At 40.2% G+C, this 25,552-nt stretch overlaps 1 protein-coding gene across 50 annotated transcripts in view; it reads left to right on the top strand.

Moving 5' to 3' along the window:
- CLASP2 (cytoplasmic linker associated protein 2) overlaps positions 1–25,552 on the top strand; it is a 123,494-nt gene that overhangs the window by 70,687 nt on the left and 27,255 nt on the right. For 4 of the 50 annotated variants that reach the window (XM_083468683.1, XM_083468692.1, XM_083468731.1 and 1 more), the window contains exons 17-29: positions 556–611; positions 1,042–1,212; positions 3,594–3,617; positions 5,680–5,697; positions 8,239–8,340; positions 8,484–8,510; positions 16,892–17,062; positions 17,837–17,944; positions 20,551–20,613; positions 21,652–21,758; positions 22,733–22,756; positions 23,572–23,816; positions 24,655–24,718. In XM_083468683.1, coding sequence (XP_083324809.1) covers positions 556–611; positions 1,042–1,212; positions 3,594–3,617; positions 5,680–5,697; positions 8,239–8,340; positions 8,484–8,510; positions 16,892–17,062; positions 17,837–17,944; positions 20,551–20,613; positions 21,652–21,758; positions 22,733–22,756; positions 23,572–23,816; positions 24,655–24,718 — 1,180 coding nt within the window. The remainder of the gene's footprint in view (positions 1–555; positions 612–1,041; positions 1,213–3,593; positions 3,618–5,679; positions 5,698–8,238; positions 8,341–8,483; positions 8,511–16,891; positions 17,063–17,836; positions 17,945–20,550; positions 20,614–21,651; positions 21,759–22,732; positions 22,757–23,571; positions 23,817–24,654; positions 24,719–25,552) is intronic. The other 46 variants (XM_083468705.1, XM_083468696.1, XM_083468686.1 and 43 more) reach the window with 21 other exon arrangements.

The following is a 25,552-nucleotide window of genomic DNA, read 5'->3' on the forward strand; positions in this document are numbered from 1 at the left end:
TGGTATTGATCAAGAACCACAGATCTTTCAGGGAGGCTGGTGTGATTTGGAGGTCTTCTTGTGCCAGAAATCTGAACAGAAGATCACCTGGATAAGTGTAGCTACAGTATCTGTTGTAGATGGAGGTGAACACACTGGGGGTAACGCCAGTCTGAAGGGCACAATCTTGTATTGCAGGTGCAAGCCATCACAGCAAAATCTGCCTGTTACCACTTGGTGGAGCTCAAGCCCCACCTGATGTAGTCTACCTGCACCCAAAGGAACTCTTCATAAGTATTCAAAGTACCCAGTTGCACCTTTTATATGCAGCTTAACAACTTTGTATAAAAATATAGTAGTGCTTGTTTAAAGTTCTCAATAAAAATGTACGGGCTTCTTTAAGACCTTTAAAAAGGCCTTATCTGGTCCATAGCAGGATGATGTTAGCAAGTAAAATAGATTTGCATATTCACTAGACATATTCATTCATACAGAACGAAGAAGGGGAAAGAATACTTCAGTGTGTTGTAAAATGTTTAATAACATGCCGTACTAAAACTGTTGCCTTTGTTTCAGTCGTCCCTTCGCATCAAAATGGTCCACATCCGGTTCAACAACTATGGCTGGCAGAGGTAATTCTTTGTGTATTAAATGTACTAGACCAGTGGTGTCCAAACTTTTTTCAAAGAGGGCCAGATTTGATGAAGTGAAGGGCCGTGAGGGCCGACCAAAGATTGAAGTTGTTGAGTTTTTAAAATGATTTTACCCCCAAGTTGTTGAGCTGTTTTTAGGATTGAAGTTGTTGCGGGGTTGTTGTTTTTTTAGGATTTTACCCCAGGAAATACACTGCCACAGAGGCCGGATTAAACTGACCAGTGGGCTGGATTAGGCCCCTGAAACAGACTTTAGACATGCCTGTACTAGACTAAAACTCTCTTTGGAAGTTCTAGAAGTAGCATCTTTTTAAAAGACGGTGCACAATTAATTTATTGAGCAAGAACAACTGTACGCTTAATAAGAAGGAATACATGATATATGCAGTTTCATTACCTTTAATGCCAGTTGCAGGAACTACCAAGTCTGTTCCAAGCCCAGGAATGCTGCAGAGATCTCGCAGCGACATAGATGTCAATGCTGCCGCCGGAGCGAAGGCACGTCATGCTGCTGGTCAGCCAACGGGAGCTGGCCGTTTAGCAGCCGCTGGTCTACCTCCAGGATCATATGCTTCACTAGGTGAGGGAATCTGTTTAATGATCTAATAAGCTGCTTATTGGATTTCTCTGTGAATTTAAATACGTTTTTTGTGTGTGCCCTTGCAGTGATGTTTATGAGACACCCAGCTTTGTAAACCGAAAGGCTGTTGTTGCCTAGTTGGTTATTAGTGGTTCAATTAAATCACCTATTTGTTCACTTCTCTGTGGTTTGTTGGGGGGGGGGTACTGGTGAAAAGGTCATTCTAGCATTGAGAGTACTTAAACTTCAATCCTAAGATTATTTTCTGAGGAGCAATTGTGAATGGACTTGGTTAGGACTTACTGAGAGTAAACATGCTTAGGATCAGTGCTTGAAACTCACATTGTTCTAGGTACATTTTGCGACAGAGAATTTCATTAGTGTGAGCTGTTTCTGAGCCCTGGGCGCAGTACTGCGCCTAAGATTTCAGATTAAAACTACAGAGTGGAAGGAAAGGAGGACCTTTTTCTGCCTCCCCACTTCCAGCCACTCTCTGAAGACTGGAGAATATTAGGGGGGGCAGGGGAAGGACTAGACCATGTGAAAAATGAACCTAATATTTTAGCTGCAGTTCATTCATTTTCAGCTTTGTATTCTTATTATTAAAGAAGTGTGCCTAGACATTCTGTTGTTGCACCCATAACCCAGGTTTAAGGTGCCATTTAGCTCCTAGCTTTCATATCTCAGTTTCTAACACTGCTTAGGATCAGTATCAGCTTTGGTTTCCTGCAACAGAAAGATGAACTGTTGGTGTCTTGGTTGTAGTTTGTTTCTTCATTGTGTTACTAACACCATCCTTTTGCAAGGATGCTGTTGTACCTAATGTGTGCTGAGAGGTTTTGTATGGCTAGCTAATGTGTATTTTATAGAGCTATTTTAAGAAAGAGCTAGTGTGATTTTGAATGTTCCGCTGGCATTGGTCCCATCAGCCATGTTCAGTGTTGTTTGCTAGAATCATCACTCCCCCTAGTTTGGGTGATGCCTAATGATTAGGGACACTTTGGGTGTTAAGCAAGGATGGGCTAACATGCATGGTGGCAGTGCTTCAGGCTGCAGCAGGAATAAAAGAGGTCTCCCCTGATTTGCCTTCTCCTTTGCTATGATACAGGAAGTTGGTGTTAAATCTTTTGCATAAGAACATATTTCAAATTCTCAACAATTCTGATTATACCAATGAAGGTAGACATAAGTAAAGAGGCACGGTAGATGAGATATTAATGTATGAAAAACTGTTAAAATTCAGAATAATTTGTGTTGTTTAACAAGGAAGGTCCTCTTGCTTTACCAAGTAGAGGAAGTGCACTCCAATAGCAGCTTAGTGTTGAAAATATTTAGTTGGAGGACTATACATTTTTTGTATTGCATTGGCAAAGCTGTGGCATCATGTACACTTAAGTTTAAATATTCCCAATTTTATGCAAGTGAAAGGGAAGGAAAATGATACCGGGTCTTGCTGATACTTGTTATAATGCAGCTTTGTTAGTTTGCCACTCATCTGATCCTGGCTGGCACCCAAATTGCTTCTTAGGTGGCACTTGCTCTTTCCCAAGCTTGACATCTAGCCAGGAAAAAAAAAGATTGGAGTAATCACTCCTGGGTCCGGGAGAATGTTGCTCTGATTCTTCTTGCCTTAAAGATTACTTAAGAGACAAGCGTAGGTAGAAACCCCACCACATACTTAGTAAGTAAAAAGGTAAAGGGTAAAGGGACGCCTGACCATTACGTCCAGTCGTGACCAACTCTGGGGTTGCGGCGCTCATCTCGCTTTATTACCAAGGGAGCTGGCGTCCAGCTTCCGGGTCATGTGGCCAGCATGACCAAGCCGCTGCTGGTGAACCAGAGCAGCGCACGGAAACGCCATTTACCTTCCTGCCGGAGCTGTACCTATTTATCTACTTGCACTTTGACGTGCATTCGAACTGCTAGGTTGGCAGGAGCTGGGACTGAGCAACAGGAGCTCACCCCGTTGCGGGGATTCAAACCGCCGACGTTCTGATTGGGAAGTCCTAGGCTCTGTGGGCCTCGAGTTGATATACCTTCTCTTCCAGAAAGGCAACCAATTTGCACTTCCTACGCATGTACTTTTGCATGGTACAGGTGTTGCACGTCATTGCAGCAGCTCCCTCACCCTCCATGTCTCTTGAGACAGTACCCTGGGCTTCCCCCTCAAATTCCCCCACTAAATGCCCTCGCAGACGCCCCTGTTTAAGAGCACTCAGCCACATCCTCAAGCCCTCAAAAATAGCTCTCAGGTTTAACAAAGATGCAAGTGTCTGTAAACTTTCTCGTTTCCTTACTGAATGTTCTTTGGCTCTCTTGTCAACACGGTTTATCTAACACACTAAGTTTTCCCTGTTTCTTTGCCTGCTCTTCCAACAAAGAGGATACTTCTGACAAGATGGATGGTAAGACCCTGTTTTGTCTGATTTCTAGACTATTAATCTTGTGAAATCTGTTCATACAATACAGTAGATGTTTGCACACTAATTTCATTGGTGACTAATGTTATTTGTTCACTAACGCATTGCACATTAATCTCAAGGTCTGAATTATGTTTGTCAACTTCTAATACAACATTGCTATTATATGTATTTATATGGCTGATCAGTTTTTGAACTACCTTCTCTTAATACTTTAGCTACTGACATTCAAATTAACAATGAATCTTCATTTTCTAGACACTCATCAGTAGGAACAGTACAGTTACATTTTTGTTGTGTTAATATTTTGCTTTCTGTAACAGACAGTCTTGGTTATTTTGCATTTCTGGGTTGCAAATTTAGGGAACTCAGTAGTTTGATTATGCTCACTAGAATTCTGTGTTCCATTTCAGCAGCTTGTTGGGTTCCATTAGAAACCACTTCTGAAGCTTTCATATCTTCTGGAATTGGTCTTAGAGTAGCAGTAATGTAACTGGAGCCAAGCCAGTAGTATCTCAGTCTCAGTGGCACACACAGTGCTGGCACATTTGACATTCTTTTTTAAAAATAAAAATATTATTTATGATTTTCAGTTATACACATTTCAGTAGTTTTACAATCATTTTAACATTTCAAAATGTTCTTCCTTCCCCCTTTTTCTGTGGTTCCTTCAATTTATTTTTCCTTCATATTCCAAATTAACTTAACATATTCATTTATTCATCTATTTTAAATATATACTCTTATAAAACTGCAGGTTATTGCAATAATCATGTCAGTGTTCTTATCTGTTTACTGTTTGTTTGTAAATATTCAATAAACCATTTCCATTCTTTTATAAAAAGTTTGTTATCTTGATTTCTTATTTTTTTTTGGTAAATTTTGCCATTTCTGCATATTCCATAAGTTTCTGTATCCATTCTTGTTTTGTCAAGACTTTTTCTTCTTTCCATTTTTGGGCAAATAACATTCTTGCCACTGTAGTCTCACACATGAAAAAAAATCTATAGAGTCTTAACTCGTTTCCCCCCTATAATTCCCAAAATGAAAAATTCTGGGTTGTTTTTTTAAACAAAAGTTATTCTGAAAATCTTTTTCAATTCATTATACAGTTGTACCTTGGAAGTTGAACGGAATCCATTCCGGAAGTCCATTCGACTTCCAAAACGTTCGAAAACCAAATCACGGCTTCCGATTGGCTGAAGGAAGCTCCTGCAACCAATCGGAAGCCCCGTTGGATAGTCAGCTTCCAAAAATAGTTCGCAAACTGGAGCGGTCACTTCTGGGTTTGCGACGTTCAGGAACTAAGTTGTTTGACTTCCAAGGTACGACTGTATATCATTTCCCACATTTGTCATTCTTAATGCCTCTGTATCCTCTTGTTGGACAGTGGTTCTAGAAAGAGAGTACTTTGCAGCTTAATTCAATAATGTTTGCATCATACCTTGATCAGGCCCCTTTGAACTACCCCTTACTGACTCAGCCACAATTAATTTATTTGGGTGCGATTCAGCCAAGTCATGGGAGAAGACTCACTGAAATCAATGGACTTAAGTACTGTATTTAAGTCCAGTAATTTCATTGGCTCTGTTCTAAGCATGACTTCGTTGGATATCAGTCTCTATGCTGGATTTCATAAGATTAGACTGTTCAGAATGCCCTTAGTTTGAAAATATTGCTCTGATTTGATGTTCATGGCTTTCAAGACTGCCTACTAAAGGAAAGCTAGTTTTGAATCTTGTTTTGGATTTAGTTGTGTGAATGTTTCTGAAAGTTTACCTGTTTCTGCACATTGTGCCAGATCTGTTTGTACAGCTATGTCAAAAAGTAATTTTAGCAGTTATAACTGGTGGTGGATAGGTGCAATACAGAACTTTTCATCAGACAAAGAATGTAGCTTCTAATCAAAAAATATTTAATGGACTAGAATTTAATCTCATATAATACACTTTTTAATATATACACATTTACGAAGCCAAAGAGTGATTGCTTACCAAATACAAAAAATCTGCTTGGAATGTCATTGTTTAACATTTTTCCCATTTAGGAACAGCTTCTGAGGATGGTAAGAGAATGAAGCTTCTGCTAAAAATCAAATGCTTTCATCTTATATTTTCATTATCACAAACAACAGCATTGTACAGAGTATATAGTCCCCCATGTGACCTTCAGGGTTAATTCATTAGTTGGCTTGCCTAATAATGTTTTGTTGCTGCAATATTTATTTGCAAAATATTGTGTTTTATTTTATATTTTTTCCAAGTAACCATTCACAGTAAAAATGTATTGATACCCATTTTATTTTAGATGTGCAAAGTTTTTGGGTGGAAATTTCAACATGCTAGACAGGCATTCTCATGCTTTGGGGAAGCAGGTGCTACTATTTATTTGGACTTGAAATTTCTCTTGGAAATCAAGTAAATACATAGCTCAGGTTGGTCCTTCAAGCTGTGGTCAAGTATTGTCAAATGGTCTTTAAAACATTAACTTTACGAGAATGCAAAAATGATGTTCATCAAAAAGTTTAATACTGTGCTTACCTTTGTTTTGTAATTGCAGTATGTCCCAACACTAAACAGTGACACTGACTTTTTAAAGATGGAAAATTATGATTAATTTTGCTACATTTTACTCTGTCTTTTCCTGCAAGGAGCTCAAGACTGTATATTAACTGTATCCACACAATACCTCTGTTAGGTAGTTTAGACTGAGTTGTGCAACTGACCTAACATCTCCTAATGAGCTTCATGACTGAGGGAATCTGGGTCTCCTTGATCCTAGCTAAACAGTATACCCATTAAGCAATGGCCTTTGCCACTGATAGCTACTTGTGTTCCTGCTTGAAGATACCTGCAGTTACAATATGTATTCAGTGGGAAAGTTTTTTGTTGTTTGCCTCTAACTGCAGCAAGGCTAGGGGTTAAGATGCCCTCACTCCTGCCCTTGCTAATGAATCACACCCTCATGACATAAAAATATTAATCTACAATGGCATTCTTGAAATATTTGACAATATTTGACCAATATTCAAACAGGTGAACATGACTGTTCAGTTGACCAGTATTCCAACCCTACGTTTAGCACCAATAAGCAAATATATTGATTCACATAAAAATGAGGATGATTGCCATGTGGATTTGAATTTTCATCATTATTATTGCAGTGGAAGCTGGATCATGTCTTTCTGGTCCTTTTGCATCTTACCAAAATGGTGGCACTCTGTATTCCTGCCTTGTACAGGTCAAGGTCTTTGTGCATTTAAGCACCATCTAACCATTACAATGGATGGCAGAGATACTGTCACTGCATGGGTGTTATTGTGTTGAATTTAGCCAAACCTGTTTGTGCATAATAAACTTAACATTAATAAAACATTGTTTTCTAGTAGCTAAGGAAATAACGCTTCTAGACTTTCTGTGAGCTTATTTCTCTACTTGATGAATAAATCTTTCTTTAGGGAGCCAAAAAAGTATGAGAACTATATTGAATGAGATTATACACTGAATTTTACTGAACTTTCTACTTTTCTTCTGGGTTCTATTTTAATATTCAGCAATATCTACCATTAGGAATTCTTAAATGCTGGAGCAGTGGTTCTTAACCTTTTTTGGGGGGGGACATGAGAACCTTTGAGAACCTAATAAAAGCTATGGACCTCCTCCCTAGAAAAATACAAATTGATAAATTAAGAGGAAAATGTACATGCAATTTATTTTATTTGCATTGGAAGAATCTTTTTTCTGTGTGTGCGCCAGATTCACGGACCCCATGGGGACCATTGTTTTTATGAACCTTGGGTTAAGAACCACTGCTAGAGTAATGGGATATTAGGAACCAAAATGTATTTTCCCCCTCTTTAACCCTAAGCATCCTGCTAACTCAGGCATGGGGAACCCCTTGTCCTCCAGATGTTGCAGGACTACAACTCCTGTCATTTCTGACCATTGGCCATGCTGCCTGGGGGCTGATGGAAGGTAGACTCCAAAACCACCTGGAGAGCCCCATGCCTCTGCCATCTCAAATCCATCCTGCTAACTCTTCAGTGCAGACCTATTGACTGGATAGTTTCAGAGCTGTTTTAATCTTAGCTCTTTGAGAGAAAAGAAATACACATCCATCTTAAGTATGGAGAATAGGATTTGGTGTTTCTCCAACTCTCTGGAGCAAATTTAGGGGTTGTGGGGACTGTAGAGGGGAGGGAGAAATACTCAGAATTGCTTCCCTCCTCCTCCTGATGTCAGCTTAGCAGTACCACTGCATACAACCAAAAGTATTTAAACTAGGAAAAGGGAGACAGGGTCATGGGAAAGCCTGCGAACATTGTGGTTTATTATATTACATCTTCAGAATCACAGCAAGACACTGGCAAAATTTTGCACTCTGCATTCCCTTTTGAAGTTTACGTTTCTGCCATTCTCTGGTGTACTGAGAAGTTGCGACTGGAGCATCTGCACTAGTCTGTCTTTTTTAGCATTTCATCCTCTAACTGTAAAATAGCTTCTTAGAGCAACAGTCTTATTGCTTTAATGTATCTCTTCAGGTGACGGAAATATTTCTCTAATACTTGTGCTATGTGTTGCTTGTTTCTTGTTGTTTCGCTTTATAGGACGTGTGCGGACCAAGCTTTCAGCACCCTCTATTGGCATGGGAAACTCAAAGACGGATTCCAGAGGCCGTAGTCGAACAAAAGTTGTGTCTCAGTCTCAGCGTATGTATTTCTATGTTGTCGTTCTTACTCTCTTAATAAGATTAAGCCATATGCATAGTGTACAATCATTGACCAAAGGATATGGTCAAGTATATATATATATTAAAAAACACTACATACTGAGTTGTTGTTCTGTGCCATAGGTTCATCATCGCCAGACAAAAATGAAGGTATTTTTTTTTTCAGTGTTTCAGTGTTTCGGGTCAGTAGTCTGCATGCTTTTGGAGTCTCTTATAGTCCGTGTGGTGTTATTTTGAACAAGATATTAAAATGAAAATTTACTTTAAAAAAAAACCACTAAGAAATTATTCCTGTGATTAGGGATTGTGAAATTATTCCTGTGATTAGGGATTGTGATTAGACTATATGGAGACCTTACAAATGAAGGTGCATCGTGAAACAGTGTCATAATTGCAGATTTTAATGCAGAGAATAAAGAGTGAATTGATAGTTTATGTTCATGATGCCATAGAAAATATATGCAGCGTGTATAGGATGAGAGAGACAACTAGATTTTGTTTCATTATTAAATGGTCATTTACTTAATGAGACACTGATTTTTCCTGTCATTTTAACATCGAGTTTGGGTTGCTTTAGGTTTAATGTGACTGTTATCAGCTTGATTTTCAAATACTGGTGTTGGAAAAAGGCTATACAACATTGATCTCAGCTCAATAACAAGATGCACCCATACTCTCACTTTAGCACCAGGGAAGAAAGATAAGGGGTTGTCATCCCTGCATTTCTTACACCATAAGGAATGTTTACTACACACCTACTGCAGCCCATTTATTTTCCCCTGCCTACCTGAGAAGTGTAACCTGTAGATATTGATGGATGTAAATTCCAAAGGTGTAGGGGCATAGTTCAGTGAGGTTTTTCTCCACTTCACAAATGTAGAGGAAATATTGCCAGTGTTTTTGGATACCCATAGAAGATAATATACAAATGAGGAATACCCTAGAGTATGTGGGCAAATGTCCCTATAAAGACAATAAAGGCAATTTTATTAGCATAGAAACAGAAATTAGAAAACTATATCAGACTCTCCCTAGCTGCAGTAGAGGCAAAGTGTGATAAAAATAACAGAGAGCTGAGTACTGTATTATGATTAAATTGTTGTCATTTTTAATGCAAATATTTGCAACTGCCCATCACCTGCAGGTGCCTGGGACTTTATGTATATGAAAGAAGACTCTTATTGGTGTACTTTAATAATTGCTCTATTTCATTCCAGGAGATTGCTTAAAGGGTTAATTCCCTAATGTTAATTATGTGGATTTAGAATGTGCCTCTGTTTTTCTTTCCATTCGAAGCCCTTTCTTTTGGCATTGTAAATAATATGTTGTGTGGGTTTGGAATTCAGTCTTAACACTCTGCTTTAAGGGTTTAATATAGCATACAAATGGTGTGTTCTATGAGATATAAAAATTGCACACGGCGAAGCTAACTGTAGCCCAATAATGTAAGCAAGAAGAGATCATTGTGATAGAGATAAGCTCAATGCAACAAGACAAAACAGTTTCATTTGCTGTGTCCTGCAATGGCAGCTATTGGCCCCATGTTTTTGCAAAATCTTGCACTCACAGTGCTAGAAGGCGTATCTTCATCACTTTAATGCTAATGGATTTTAAGAGTTGGCTTCGCTTCTGAGCTCATAGCAAATCATCAGATTATGGAAACTTTATGAATTACGTCACTCACTAGCTACCCCATGTCTTACATTTGCACAAAGTGTTGGTGATTATGATAGGCATGTTTGCAAGCTGAATTATACTAATTATAGAGCTTCAATTAAGTGTAGCTTTTTGTTAATTATATATTCAATGCCCACATTTGGACAGTGAGTCTCAGCTTAATAAGCCAAGATATGCATGAGCTTCAGGCACCTGCAGGAAGCTGCAATTAGTCATAGTTTATTGTTACATTAGTACTGGGAGCTATGGTTAGTGGCTTCCATACAAGCCAGGCTTGTTTGCACAAAGGCGTGCAGATGTGCCTAAAGCTCACACACATCTCTGCTTATTAAGCAAATTTTGATGATCCAAATGTGACCAATGACAAACCTGGCATTGCTGCTGCATAATGTGCGATAAGCCCCTAGTACTATTGCAGACATGTATGCAAAGGGATCTCAATATGTGGTAGCTAATGAAAAACTAATACTTTAAGTGACAGTGCTGTCACATTTTATTTATGCAGTATTCTCATTCTGAGACTAGCCGGTTTATTATAGCATGAGCTTACATAGACTGCAGTTGATAAATTAAGTGCATGTACCCATTTTGTGTATATAACCGCAGTATTGCTCATTAATTGCAGAATAAAAACAATATGGTTAGGATAATGTAAATATAAAACAAAATTGCTAGAGACTTAACATATAACCCCGGGAGAGGTTGTTGCTCGGTTGGTTCCAGAGCAGAATAGTCCCTGCTACCTCGAAAGAGGCAATGATCTAACCATTTTGCTGAGCTTCAATCTTGACAGTCACTAGGGATGAGTGGTTCCTCTCTCAAATAAATTGGTCTAAATGCAGTGGCACTCAGCCCTGAATGTGCAGGTACACAGGCTCAAGGTGCTTCCAGATCTAACTCTGTCATTGGAGACCCATGTAGCCTCAGAATCTAGAAGCACATTTTCCAGCTGCATTTTGTATAACAGCTTCTAACGTCCCTGAGCTGGGAGACCTTGACCACAGCAGTTGAGGATAACTGCAACGCGCTCTTTGTGGGGCTTCTCTTATGCTTGATCCGGAAACTGCAGTTAGTGCAGGATGCTACAGCAGGAGTGGGGCACTGTCAGCATATAGCACCTGTGCTCAGATATCTGCACTGGTTTCCAATTTGTTACTGGGATCAGTTCATGGTGTAACTATTATTATAAAGGTGAAGGTACCCCTGACTGTAAGGTCCAGTCGCGGACGACTCTGGGGTTGCAGCGCTCATCTCGCTCTATAGGCCGAGGGAGCCTGCGTTTGTCTGCAGACACCTTCCGGGTCATGTGGCCAGCATGAGTAAGCCCCTTCTGGCGAACCAGAGCAGTGCACAGAAACGCTGTTTACCTTCCCGACGGAGCAGTACCTATTTATCTACTTGCACTTTGATGTGCTTTTGAACTGCTAGGTTGGCAGGAGCAGGGACCCAGCGACAGGAGCTCACCCCGTTGTGGGATTCAAACCACCGACCTTCCGATCGGCAAGCCCTAGGCTCAGTGGTTTAGACCACAGCGCCACCCGCGTCCCCTTAACTATTATTATATAAAGCCCTTAAGGCTTTGGACCAGTTTACTTGCAGGATCGCCTTGCCCCCTATGGGCCCACCCAGCCACTTTGATCTGCAGAATTGGCACCATTACAGGTGGCACATATTACCTGTTCCACAGTTATAAGAAACTGATCTTTGAGTGTGACAGCACCTACAGTTTGGAACTCTCTGCCTATTGAAATCAGGCCAGGTTCACTATACAATTTTTGGTACATAATTAAAATACTGTATTATGGTTTTGGCAAGCCCACCCAGACACATAAATATTGATTGTTGTTATTGTTTGTTGTTATTATTGCTTGTTTAATTAATTAATTAATTAATTAACCATCCTATACCCAGTGGTCTCAGGGCAGTTCATGTGTTTTGTCCTTTTTATAGTTAATTATTTTTAAATATTGTTAGCTGTGTTTAACTATTATTTCTTGTAACTGCTTAGAGTTTTTACTACAGTCAAGTAGTATATAATTTTTGTTAAATAAAAATAAGCAGGCATCTTACAAGAAGATAAACTTGTAAGCTTTTAATCTAACCATCTTGCTTAAATTATTTGTGGATAGTCCTTTATAAACATTATGGAACATTCAAGGATGTTGGTGTATAAAATCATATTTAAAACTTTAAGGAAAGTTAGATATGTGATTATAATATGTATTTCAATTGTATAAATAACTAAAATGGGCAAAGTATGATAAAAGTAACTTTGAACTGGGAAGCTGCCTAAAAATCCAAGAAGACACTATTTTTAATATTTGAAACAATTTACGTGCATAAGCTTTATTATTGCTACTCATCAATTTACTCTAAATGAAATGTTTTAGGATTTCAGATGGTTGTTTCTAAAATGGTCTGTGTTGATTTGCCATTAAATGTCTGTCTATCTGGAATATTATAAATGAAGGAGTGAAAGCCACATAGGTTTTTCAGTGGCAATGGATTTTGAGGGTATTGAAAGTGTATTTCTTTTCACCATGCAGTTCTGCAGTTGAGAACCTTCAGTAGTGATAATAATTAAATATTCCTATCACTCTGGCAGACCGTGAAAGCTTGTCATTCCTCATAACTAGATCAGTAATGGCGGACAACCTTTCTCAAAGACAGTTTGCTACCACTATCAACTTTCTCCTATCACAGGGTGGCCTGCCTGATGTTGTTGGACTCCAGTTCCCAGCAGCCCCAGCCAACATGGCCTACTGATCAGGGATAATGGAAGCTGTAGTCCAGCAACATCTGTGGTTACACATGTTCCCTAGCCTTGCCGTTAGAGGAGTGTTGGGTGTATGTGTTTGCGCCCACTGTTCTGCATCGTGAACGGAGCTCAGCACAGAGATTTCTCAAGTCATCCACCTGAAAACAAAAGTTTGAAAATCTCTGCCGTAAACAAATCTTCACCTGTGTCCCCATAGCTGTCATTTCATATTCTTTAACTATTGGGATGGGCCTGCAATAGCATGGTGGAATCCCCATTTAATCATGGCGGGTTTGTTTTGTGGCCAGCAACCATTTAATCTTGTGGGTCCGTTGTGGAATCTTTGAAAAGAACTAGAGCAGTAATGAAGATGTTGACCCAAGTCTGCGTGGTATTCTTCAACTATTTCATGAAGATTACATGAAAGCCAGCACTAAGGTGTGGTGGTGGGCTTTCCCTCTCTGGTTGTCTTTCCATACACACAATGACATAAATATAAAAGTAAGGCCAGGGGCATGTAGATGTTACAAATGCTGCTTTGAAATTCTTGTAGTCGGGCACTCATCTTTGGTTGTTCCTTTACAACTTCTGCATGCATGCCAGATACAATTTTTTTGTATCTTTCCCCTCTTCTTAACCCACCCCATTTTGCTTTTCCTTCATTGTATTATCCAAATTGAAGAACCTGTTACCGTTTCTTCAGCTATTAAAGCTTGCACTTAAAATTTACTTGGAGTGAAGATATCCAATGATCTCAATCCAGTGTTTCAATTAAATTTACTGATGAATTTATGAACGCAGTGCAGTTCTTTGTTCGAGAGCTGAAGAACTGTAATTTTGCAGCTTCTGTTTTGTCTGCTTCGTATATAAGCACCTGAGCCTGGTGGAGGCTATGAAAATGCACTGCTTTTTGCGCTAACCCTCTTGTTGCATTCCCCCCCTCTTTTATGTGAACTGACTAAAGCCTTTTTATTTCCATTTGCCATCCATTGTTAATCTGCTCTGCTCCCTCCCTATTCATGGATTTTATACCCTTACCCTACTCCTGCCTTTACACTTGTTCAGGATCACAGTCTGCTAATCCACAGTCTGGTGGTAAGGCTTTTCAGATTTTGTGTGTGCATCATTGTTTGTCCATCTATCACAACAGGATCCTATTCAGCAGAAGCAGTCAATATTTACGCACGTAGGTTAAAATACCCCTGCCAAAAGAAATACCTTGAAGAATCTAAAGGCACATAAGTTTTAGGAATTCAGATGAACAATTGAGCAGCCTCAAGAGCCAGGATTTAGGGACAAATTTTATGATGCTCCAAGCTGAAATGGTTGCAACCATTTTATAAAGAGAAGCATGCAGTGGCTATTAGTTTTCACACTGAAGATTGTTCCAAGTACTACAAATTCCCCAAATGCAAAACACAAAAACATGTCTAGATAGTAATGGGTGACAATCACATACATGTAGTGCTGCTCACACGTTCAGTGAAATAAACAATGTGATAATCAGATACGATAGTCTACATGTAGTTTTCATTATTTTTCATGATGAGTATGCATAACACAGGAAACAACCTGTGATTTCATGCTTTGTCGTCCACGACTGGACCTAACGGTCAGGAGTCCCTTTACCACAGAATTTAACATGGAGCATATAATTTAATCTTCTAAAAATCCATTTGTTTCATTTAATATTTTTGGAGGGACACCTTAAATTACCAGGGTTAAAACTTACTCAGAATATTTAGCAACAGGTCTTAAAAGGAGGAACTCCAGTGCCTATGTAATCTGAAGTAAAACTCGCTGAGTTAACTGGACTTGCTTCCAAGTATATATAGCATTTTGGCCTTCAAGTAGTCTGAATGCTATGCAGGGACCCCAAACACGTTTATGCTAAAAAACGTACGCAATTGGGTTTCGGTAGACATACTTTTTTTTTTGCTGAATAGACTCCTGCCTGAAAGAAGGCATTCTACAGCGGTATTTCCCAAACCTCTGATAGCTGACGTACACTTAAATTTTTGAGTTTAAGTTGGAGACACACATATATCCAAAAAGGGTTTATTGTGAAGGTAAGAATTGCATTTGGCGAATTGGTGCTGTGGACTTGGAGGGTCCTGCCTTTCTGTATGTTTTTGTTCTGAGCGTACCTCCTGGAAAACTTATCAGGTTGGTGTCCCATGCATAGAAGCAGGGACAAGCATCTCTTGAGAGCAGGTAACTGCTTTGTTGAAAGTGAGTGAATCTTAACAGAATACAGTAAGAGAGCAGATTGCCTGCAGATTGCTAATGCTGCTAAGAAGGAACCAAGGCCAGAACAGGGCATCATACAGAAACACAGTCTCCTTAGTGCAGGGTTGGGGAACTTCATTCAGATGCTGCTGGAATAAAGCTCCCCTCATTCCTAAGCGCTGATGCTGGCTAGCTGTTGATGGGAATTGGAACCCAACAAAATTTGCAGGGTTGCAAGTTCTCCATTCCTGCCCTAGTGATAGTTGCTGTGGACTAAGAGGAGCCTTTACTTCTCACTGCGCACCAGTGTGACAAAGCATGTGGTTTGGGAATTGCTGTTCTGTTCCATTAGCACATTGTATCCAAATGGACACGGTGATTCACATAGCATTTGCATGGTGCATTGACTTGCCCCTCCATCCTCCATCTTGATCCTGTTTCTATAATGAAGTACATAACGAAATGGATTGTTTAAATGTATGTGGTTATTTTGATTTGTCTTCAAGGATTGGTCATGTCAGGCCATATCATACTACTACAAAGAAATCTACGTGTTAAAATAAAACCAGCCTGTCGCGCTTTTTAAAATGGGTGGGACTGCTGTCCTTCAGCACTACACAGTTACACTGTAAATGCATTGAAATTGAAAAGTGTTAGGATATCATTATTTACCAACAAGTCACTTTATCTTGCCAAGTTTGGTTCTGTTTTGTGTTAGACAAAGATGTTCAAAGACACAATTTGTACAACGATTTACAGGGCAGTTTGCCATGAGCTTCCACGCTTGTGCTTAGGATACAGTGGAGGTTTTCCTCAGCTTTGCAGACAGGGTTTTTTTGCCACTGCAGAGCTCTTAACAGTGGCTTCTGAAAGTGCAAATAGAAGCTGTCACATCAGCAATAGCCAGCAGAACCCCCGTCCCCCCCAGGACGAAACTGGACCAGACAAGGATCTGTGGGATTCTAAATAGGGCCATCTATCAGGGATAGACGTAGTCAAACACACACATGCCTGGTGTTAGTGCAGGGGAAAAAGCAGTTTTATTGTCCTCCCACCTTCCCTAGCCAGCACAACTGACACTACTTTAGATGCAGCCATGGCCCCAGTGCTCTGTTCAGTCCTGCTATTCCCAGCCAGGATTGCAGCCTAGAACATTTGGAAATAGGATGTCTCTGTTTTTATACCCGGTGCATGTGAAACTGTTTATTTAACGAAAAGTTCTAACTTGCAAACCTATTGTCAAAGAAAATTTAGTACTTGGACATTCAGGTGTAATTTAAAGAGCTGCTTTAGGTGATCACAAGTTCTTCAGGACATGCACCTAGTTGCCAAATGACATCTCTTTGCAAGGCATCAGAGGCTATTCTCTGGTTTCCCAAGTTTCAGGAATGGCTTATTGGTTAGCACTGATAATTGTTTTTGGAAATGGAGTATCAGCCCCACTGACCTTGGCACCCCAGTCCAATTAAAGTTGGGAATGTTACACAAAATAAGCAGTTTCCTTCCAGCTATGTCTCTGGAGTATCAAGACTCTTGTAATTAGTTCCTAGCTTGTAATGATGCATTAATATGCCCCTAGCAGTTTAATGCGAATGGTATGTGTTTTAATTATTAAAATTTGGAAATTAGTACTTAAGGAGGTACAAATATTAAAAGCATATTTTGTGCATGAACTAATAAACTTTGCTTTAACACAGCACACATGTTCCAGATTCTATGCTGTTCATTATCGTCAGGTTCTTCCAAACAACTTCTCAAACCATTCCATTCTACCATAGCTGTTTCATTTATCTTGAGTTTTTTCTTTTACTCCCAAGCAGTTATGCATTGGAATGTATAGCTTATGTTTGCTTTGCTTTGCTTTCAGCTGGCAGCCGTTCTGGTTCCCCTGGAAGAGTTTTGACTACAACTACACTCTCAACTATGAACACAGGGGTTCAGAGAGTGCTAGTCAGTCATGCAACAGCACAAAAGCGAAGCAAGATTCCACGAAGTCAAGGATGTAGCAGGGAAGCGAGTCCTTCAAGACTGTCAGTTGGTAAGGCTTGCTAGCTTAGTCATAGCTTCTTTCTTTTATATCTCTCACATAGTCACTGAATTCAGGTGATCTGAGTCCAGGTTTGCTGAATATCTGCTTGTAAATTGGGTCTTCCATGTCATAGCCTGAGATTAGTAACACATTAGGTAAAGAATAGTAAGCATCTTACTATTCTCCTCCTTTAGATTGGGAAAGCATACTCAGTAAACAAAGCAAGCTCACTAAATATCCAGTCATCACCTCCCAGAGTAAGGCTTATTTCACACACTAGGTGGTTTTTCCAGCAATGCCCAGTCCCTGTCGCTTAATATATGTATGTGGAAAAGCATTCTCACAGGCATAGGTTTATTGCATGCATGTTTCACAGTTCTAAGCGTATATGAAAAGCTTCCTGTGAGAAGCACCTCTTATTTCTATATGAAATATGATGAAAATGAAAATCCTTGACTTTCAGCCTTATCTGCAGTTACGAACATGTATGCAGCATATATTAATTCTGCCCTATTTCCCCCAAAGTGAGATGCGCCTAACTTCCATTCACACTTTTAACTATTTTCCAAATGGGCACATGATAAACGTGTGCTTCTGTTGAAGTGTCTGTGTTTTCTGTAAGTCAAAGTAAGGAGAAATGCATATATTTAGATGTCATTCATGCTTTAGAAAAGTGGGGTCTTGTTGTGAAAGGTAACATGTGGGATTGCATTAAAATGTCAACTCTTTCTGTGTCTTCTCCCTTTCTGTGCTGCTGTTGGTCTGTACCCTGAATCATACTAGCACGAGGTAGCCGTATTCCTCGGCCTAGTGTGAGTCAGGGGTGCAGTCGGGAAGCCAGCCGTGAAAGTAGCAGGGATACAAGCCCTGTCCGCTCTTTTGCGCCCCTTGGTAAGTACTTGGAGAGCTTGTTCTGCATGGCTGTGTTTGCCCTTGATTATCTGCTAATATAAGCTAAATAAAGAGATGGCACTTAACGAGACAGTCTATAAAGTCTGGCTGAAGACTTTGTCCATTTGAAGAGCCTAAAAATGCCCTCCGTAATTCTAGAGTGACGACGCAATCCAGAAGTGTATGCCTAGCAACCCCCAAGGTTCTTCCACACATACCAGTTAGCCATCCCTTCAATGCTCTTGCCTCCCAGTTTCTCTTGTAAATGAGAAATCATTTTCAATGTTACACATACTATTCCACCCCCCACCCCCCGTAACCTAATCATCAGTTCTTTCACTAAAACCCAAACTTCTTTTGAAAACTGGTGTTCAAGGAGCAGTTTGGGAGTTCTTCAGGATTGATACCTGTTTGAGAGAAACACGCTATAGTATCTCTGATTATACGTCCACACTTCTGGATTGTTCCCTGGTGCAAATGATTGTAAAATTGATGTTCTGAGAATCAAGGTTTGCCCTTTGTTTCTGTGTTGCACATGCTTATCAGCCGTTCCTTCTTACCGTACTAGATTTGTTTTGATTTTCCCCTGTTCTTGATCTTTAGTATGAAAATCATAATGCATTTAATAATTTTATAGTGTAGTAGTGGCAATGCAGTTTCAGAGGACTCGGTTTTTTACCCTGCAAAACCGGCAGATTCACAGCACAGTCAAGAAACAAGTTACAGATAAGGGTGTTTTTTTCCAAAACCTTACTTTAGTGCCTGGCCTGGGAACACGATATTGGCACTGGAAACCTTTCTTCATTTCATAGATACTAGTTAACTTCTAGAAGAAAAGTCTTTTTTCATGGACATAGTATTCTAAGTTGCTTATCTGACATTTAGTGGCTGCGTTCGGATGAAACACAAAGCCATTAAACTATAGCTAAGCAGATTAGTCTCTGCATAACCTACTTACTACAGCATGCAGCTCAAGTATTCCCACTGTGCTCCTCCTTTCCTCCAGCAGGGAAACAACCATAGATCACTTTGCACTATGCCCAAACACATGCCCGTTGTTTGTTTTTCTCTAAACCAGGAGTAGCTAATGTGGTGCCCTACAGGTCTCCCATAAACCCCAGCCATCATAAGTAATGGTGATGGATGATGGAGTTGGAGCTGGCTTATCCCTGCTCTGAACAAAGCACAACCATGGTTTGTTTAGAGTGAAACAAACCACAAGCGCTGATTCAAGGCCTAATACCAGGCCCAGCCACTTTGTGGTTTGACACTGCTTTAAGCTAAAAACATTTTAATCCAGGGAAATTGAATTAACTTCCCTTGTTGAGCATTGATCAGACTTTTAAAAAACTACCTTCAATGGCTTAAACTGCTTGGCAATTCTTTTTCATATTTTTTACGTTCCCTTCCTAGAAAAAAAACTTAGGGGTTTTTTGAGCCACATTTTTCCTGTTTCTGTAAAATTTAGCACTGCAATGCCACTGCTTAACTCAAAACCCTGGAAATCACTCTTCTGTATAAGCTTGCTTTAGTTATCGTCCAGTGGTCCATTTGTTTTAAGTTAAGGCAACCTGTCCTTCAGTCTTTTCCCCATCAATGGGCAAGGAATTCCCATTGATAGCTATGCTACTTTACACATTTTTGATGAGGAAATATCATGTAATCAGGACTTATTTATGTATACTATTAACTTTAACACAATAAATGTTAACACAAAGAACACATTTGTTCCCTACGCTTTTGCTACACTCCTTTTACTAAGTTATGTCTAAAATGTGAAGGGGGAAGTTGCATGCTGTATGTGATTTATGTAATGAATCAAGTAAAATGTTAATTATGTTAACTTGGAAAAATGAATTCACACATTTTAATTTCAATGTTCACCAGGAGAATTATAACTTCAAGGTTTCTGTCCTTTTAATGATTCTTAGATACACAGATGGACTAAGGGGGATTTTTTAAATTAAACTATTATTAATATATGAAGAGAATTAACTATCAAGTTTTGTGCCAAATGAGGTTTCAAGGTTGACAACTTTGTGAACCTCAAAAAAGATAGGTTGCTTAGCTGATTTTTTTTTTTTTAGTCATTTCCTGATTTTGCGACAAATGGCTTTAGATTTAAAAAAAAATACTAAAGGCGCCTTTAGAATTAGTCTTGTAATTATTACGTTTTTCATGTAAGGCAAATTATTTCTCTCTCCTCTCCAGAAAATGTAACTCGGTCTCACGACCATTAAGTTCGTATGGCGTGTTTTACAATGCTGAAAATTATGTGCATGTCACCAGCCAGTTGAATGCAACTCTTGACATGTGCAAGATTTTTGCACCTACCACAAACATAAATGTTGAATGTTTGCAATAGCACAGTTCTGAAGATGAGGATAGTAGGAGCTGCATGCGAGCTCTCTGTGGGCAGGGAGCCAATAATCACAGAATTATTGTACCCTGTACTCAGCGTTGATGTGAATCTGTTCTTAGTTGCTCTTGTCATGAAGCAGTGCTTCCTGGCTTTGCCTAGACCTTGCTCCATTGCGCTCTGTACAATTGTTCTATACTTTACTTTTATAGTAATAGATAGGGTTCATATGATCCTGTTATTGCAGCTTCCAGGCATCACTCCAGATCCACTGGTGCCCTCTACTCTCCAGATGTTTATGGGGCTACAGGTGAAGGATGAGTACACTTTGCTATCATCTGTGCCATCATCCTGGATTATTTTTACCCCATTTGATTTTTCATGCAGTCTATTTTTTATCATTTTCAGTATTAATTTCTGTACATTATTTCGAATACTCAAAGTAGATAAAAGTGCAAAATGTTTTCCTTTCCTCGCACACACAGCAGTTTTTCTTTAGTTTCAGGTGAATTTTATTGGTTTTTCCTTCTTTCCCTTTCCATTCTTGTATTCTAAAGCTTTATTAATGCATGTAGCTTTATGATATGTAATGCTGTAGGCTGTATTGACTGTGGTTTCCCTTAATTTGCTTCATAGATTTAAAAAACACCAGAGTGACAAACACATTTTAGTAGAAAAAAGAAAATAGTTGCTGTTGCTTCAACTCCTGCATAATTATGTATACACAGTATGTTTTTGTTCTTTTTGCCACATGAGGTACAGTTAAATAACTGCATTTAAATTTACTTTAATTTCATTAGGATATTAAGGCCACAATCCAACATGAACATGTCACTGCAAACTGTATGTGGCAGTGCACTCTTTCCTTTAGAGTTTTGCTGCCTCAGTTAGATAACATAATAGGGAAATTACTTTTAAAACCGAGCCATTGCATGTCTTTAGCAACAGGAGCTACTTTAACAAACTTGAAGGAGAACTCTAGCTGCACTTGTTTCTCTGGAGTGTGCATGTAGTAGAATTTTCTAGATTATGGCCAGTATCTCTCCTGAGCCATCTGGTTCATGAGGTTTCTGAGAGTGTACCAGGTTTTTATGGCAAGGGCTGGTATTGATGGTAGGCTCTGCATATATTCACTTCCCTTAATAAATCAAGTAAGTGTTCCTTTTGTTGAGTTGAAGGCAAGCAGCCAGATTCAGAACAAATGAGATGAACCTTTTTGAGGCTTCACCGCTTCCAAATATTGGAAGGCATAAAACTTCTTAAATAGTGGCTTTAAATTTTAGTTTATATTGCATTGACCTTCCCAGGATGATTCTGATTTACGTTTTCTTTTGTCTTATTATGACAGGCACAGGTTTTGGAATAAGTCAGTCAAGTCGGTTATCCTCATCAGTTAGTGCCATGCGTGTCTTGAACACAGGCTCCGATGTGGAAGAAGCAGTAGCAGATGCTTTGGTGAGCATCTTGTCTATCACACACCTGTTTATTTGGTTTTTTTTTGGGGGGGGGTGACAAAGTAAAAGCTTAGTTTGTATTACTGTCAAATTTGATTATTGGTTCTGCTAAATTACATGGAGCTCCACTTTTGACCGTACGTGCCATTATGTCTCTGTTCCTTCCAACTCATCTACCTTCCCCTCAAAGCCTTTTTAAACAGCTTAATCTTTATTCCCATAGTACATGTAACTGCAATTACGTACATTTATCACTCACCGTTGTTTTCCCTGCTGTCCGGTTTACATTGTAAGCTCCTTGGAGGCAGAGACTGGTCTACATTTTCCCTGTTTAGTTATTAATTAAATCTATATCCCACCTTCACTTCAAGGAGCTCAAGATGGTGTTCATGGTTCCAGCGGTGGACCATGTGTTACCGCTGCCCAGCCATCGCCACTGATGCCGCTGCTCCAAATCAGTCCGATCAGACTGATTTGAAGGGGGCCTGACCCAGGAGTGGAGCTGCGGCTGGCTGGCAGCGTTGGGCCTCTGTGGGCTCCCTCACGTGCTGGAGCCCAGTGGAGGAAAGGAGCAGCGCCCCTGGGTCATGCTGTCTTCCTCCCTCCTTGGTGGGTGGTGCCTGTGTCCTCCCCCTCGGTCTTGGCTGGCCCAGGGGTGAGATGCACACAGACGTCCCTTCGCCAGCCAGAAGGAGAAGGAGCCGTTGCCCCAGCCCAGGCATGGCTTTCCGCCTCGCAGCTCCATCCTCAATAAAGGAGCCTGTTGTGGGGGCGCCTGATTACATCTCCTCGAAGAAAGGGTGTTTGGGTCCACAGTTGTGTATCTAGCTAAAACTGTTATGTTTTCTTTTGTTCCTGAGGCTAAACCCAGCCCTCATTTCTAACTAGAGGTAATGACATCTGTGCTTACACTATTTAACCGTTGTCAGCTGTGCTCATAACTTTTCTGTTTCTTCTGTAATGCATTGCGCTCAGCTCTTAGGAGACATACGGACTAAGGTATAACAATCTTTGTTTCCCTGTTAAAAATGCTCAGTGTTTTTAAATAAATACATAATGTCTGCTTCACTTGTGTCCCAGGTTCACAATTGTTTTAAGGAGCTGAACGTTTCCAAATGATTATAGTTTCAAATGTTGTTGTCCTTTTGTCCTACAGTGTGACTTCCATGTATTCCAAATATTTTTTTAAAGTCTAATATAGTTGGACTTGTTCATTCGTGCACATTTTGCCTTTATGACCTTAGTGCCCTTGGTGGGAAGGGTTATTGCTTTATACAAAGTACCAGTTGTGTTGAGAGATTAATGTTACAGGCTTGTTTGAACTTTACTTTCCCCTCCCCACCTAGTAAGCCCAGCAAGATTTGGAACATCATTTAGCAGTTTCAGTATCTGTACTACAACAGCTGCAACTTCTTTGAACACGCTTTTGATTCTGTTCAATTTATTGATAGTTTTGGCTCTTGCTTTTTTGTTGCTTTTAGTCTGATAACTGTGTGTTTCAATGTGATTGCTGTGTGGTTTTATATTCTGCAAGCAGTTTTCAGTGACACTTTTTGAGGGCAAAGTTGCCCCCTTTTATATAAAGAAATTAAACAATCATGGTTAGAGGAGGTCTCCCTTTCAAATAACCAGAGGGTCTCAGGTTCAGTGCGGTGAGAGAAATGAGATGCGTATGAATATGGTGCCTGCTCCGGGTGTAGCTGCAGGTGACAATGGCACCAGGGAGGTTTGCTATATGAATAGGCACATGATATTTGTGTAAGAGGCACTACAAATTGGTAATGGTTCCTCAAATGATGCTCTCTGTGTGATAGAAAAAGCCGGTGCGAAGGAGATACGAATCCTATGGAATGTACTCCGATGATGATGCCAACAGCGACGCGTCCAGTGCTTGCTCAGAAAGATCGTACAGCTCTCGGAATGGCACCATCCCTACCTATATGCGGCAGACAGAGGATGTGGCCGAGGTCCTCAATCGCTGTGCAAGCTCCAACTGGTCAGAAAGAAAAGAAGGTCTTCTGGGGCTACAAAATTTGTTAAAAAACCAGCGAACTTTAAGGTAGGAAAACCTTTTTAGGCAAGAGATTTTGTAGTTGAGAAAGCTCTGCAGATTCTCTGGCTAATGAATTTTACAGCAGGGAAAAGAAAGTCAACTGGCTTCCTAGTTGGTAACTTGCTAGGTGACGTCCATTGTCCCTGTGAAACAAAAGTAAAGCAACTGGCATCAATTTCTTGAAGTGCTTTTGGATGCTTGATATTTCCTTCAAAGATGATTGAAAGGTCTCTGCAAGGAATAGATAGCATCACATTTCGCTTTTGTTGAGCACATTCCTTCACACATAGAGCATAAAAATGGCTCTGGATAATAGTAGAGCCATAAAGCACTTTCAAATCTTGACCCTGTAGATGCCATAACAATGATACCTTAATGGTGATTAAGAGGAAGTATTGGGCCACTGATTTTGATTTATTGTATTTCTCTGCCACTTTTCATTCAAATGAATCTCCAAGCGGCTTACAAACAATAAATAACTGACTCATGTACTCCCTTTCCTACCCCCCCCCCCAAAGTATGAATTCCGCGAGGCCAACCTGCCTTCCTCCTGGCTCCACACACACACACACACACACACACGTTCTCAAGGAGAATGGAGATTTGCAGGTAAGCAGCAGTAGACAATTCCCCCCCCTCCCCCGGCAAGGCAGTTGTTCACCCGTACCTGGACTTTATGATTCTGTGCTATAGTTCTGAGTGTAAAGCTTAGTATAAGCACGTTTACATTGCGAGTCATGTTAATGAATGTAAAACATTTCACCGACTCATTTTTAAAGTTGTTCTAAAGTTGCTCATAACATTACCCTGCCATTTACTAATTAGTCTTATGTCATTTTGGCAGTCGCGTTGAATTAAAAAGGTTGTGTGAAATCTTCACAAGGATGTTTGCTGATCCTCACAGCAAGGTATGTATTTGTTTTGCTCCTTGGCGATTATGAACATCTGCAGGGTTTTTAGAAGAATACTGCCATAGATTTAGACTTAAATACTTGGTGGACAGAAAGCACTTCCAAGTGTGTTCATATTATTTTAATTAACAGTGGCTCAATCATTTAAAGGTAGAAGAGGCACATGATAAAATCAGATAGTACCTTCTACTGAACCAGTGTTTGTTTCTAAAGGAGGAATACCTACACAGAACTGTTTTTCAGGTCTATAACATTCATTGTACTGTCTAAAATTACCGTATTTTAAGCCCTATAGGACGCACTTTTCCCCCTCCAAAAATGAAGGGGAAATCTGGGTGCGTCCTATGGGGTGAATGCAGGCTTTCGCTGAAGCCTGGAGAGCGCGAGGGGTCGGTGCGCACCGACCCCTCTCGCTCTCCAGGCTTCAGGAAGCTCTGCGCAACCCTCGGGAGACCCGCTCCGAGGGTTGCGCAGAGCTGCCTGCAGTCCCAGGATCAGCGCACTTCTCCCGATCGCCAGCCCCACAAGCTCGGGGGACAGCGGGGAGGCAGAGCGCGCCTTCCCACTGTTCCCCGACCTGGTTCTTCCAGCCCCGCACCTGGGGGGGAAAATAAAATTTTTTTTCTTTATTTCCCCCCCAAAAAACTAGGTGCGTCCTATGGGGCGCAAAATACGGTATCCCCATGGATACAGCTCTGTATTTTTAGAAAGGTCTTCTTCAAGTAGTCAGGAACCCTGGGCTCTTGAATGCAGGGACAATACCCATCCATGGATAGTTTTGTACTTGCATACAGCTGTGCACTAGTGTGTGGAGGAGCAGATGCCACCCCC

This window comes from Podarcis liolepis, assembly GCF_965112155.1.
Source record: "Podarcis liolepis genome assembly, chromosome: 12".
In the NCBI taxonomy this organism is placed as follows: domain Eukaryota; kingdom Metazoa; phylum Chordata; class Lepidosauria; order Squamata; family Lacertidae; genus Podarcis; species Podarcis liolepis.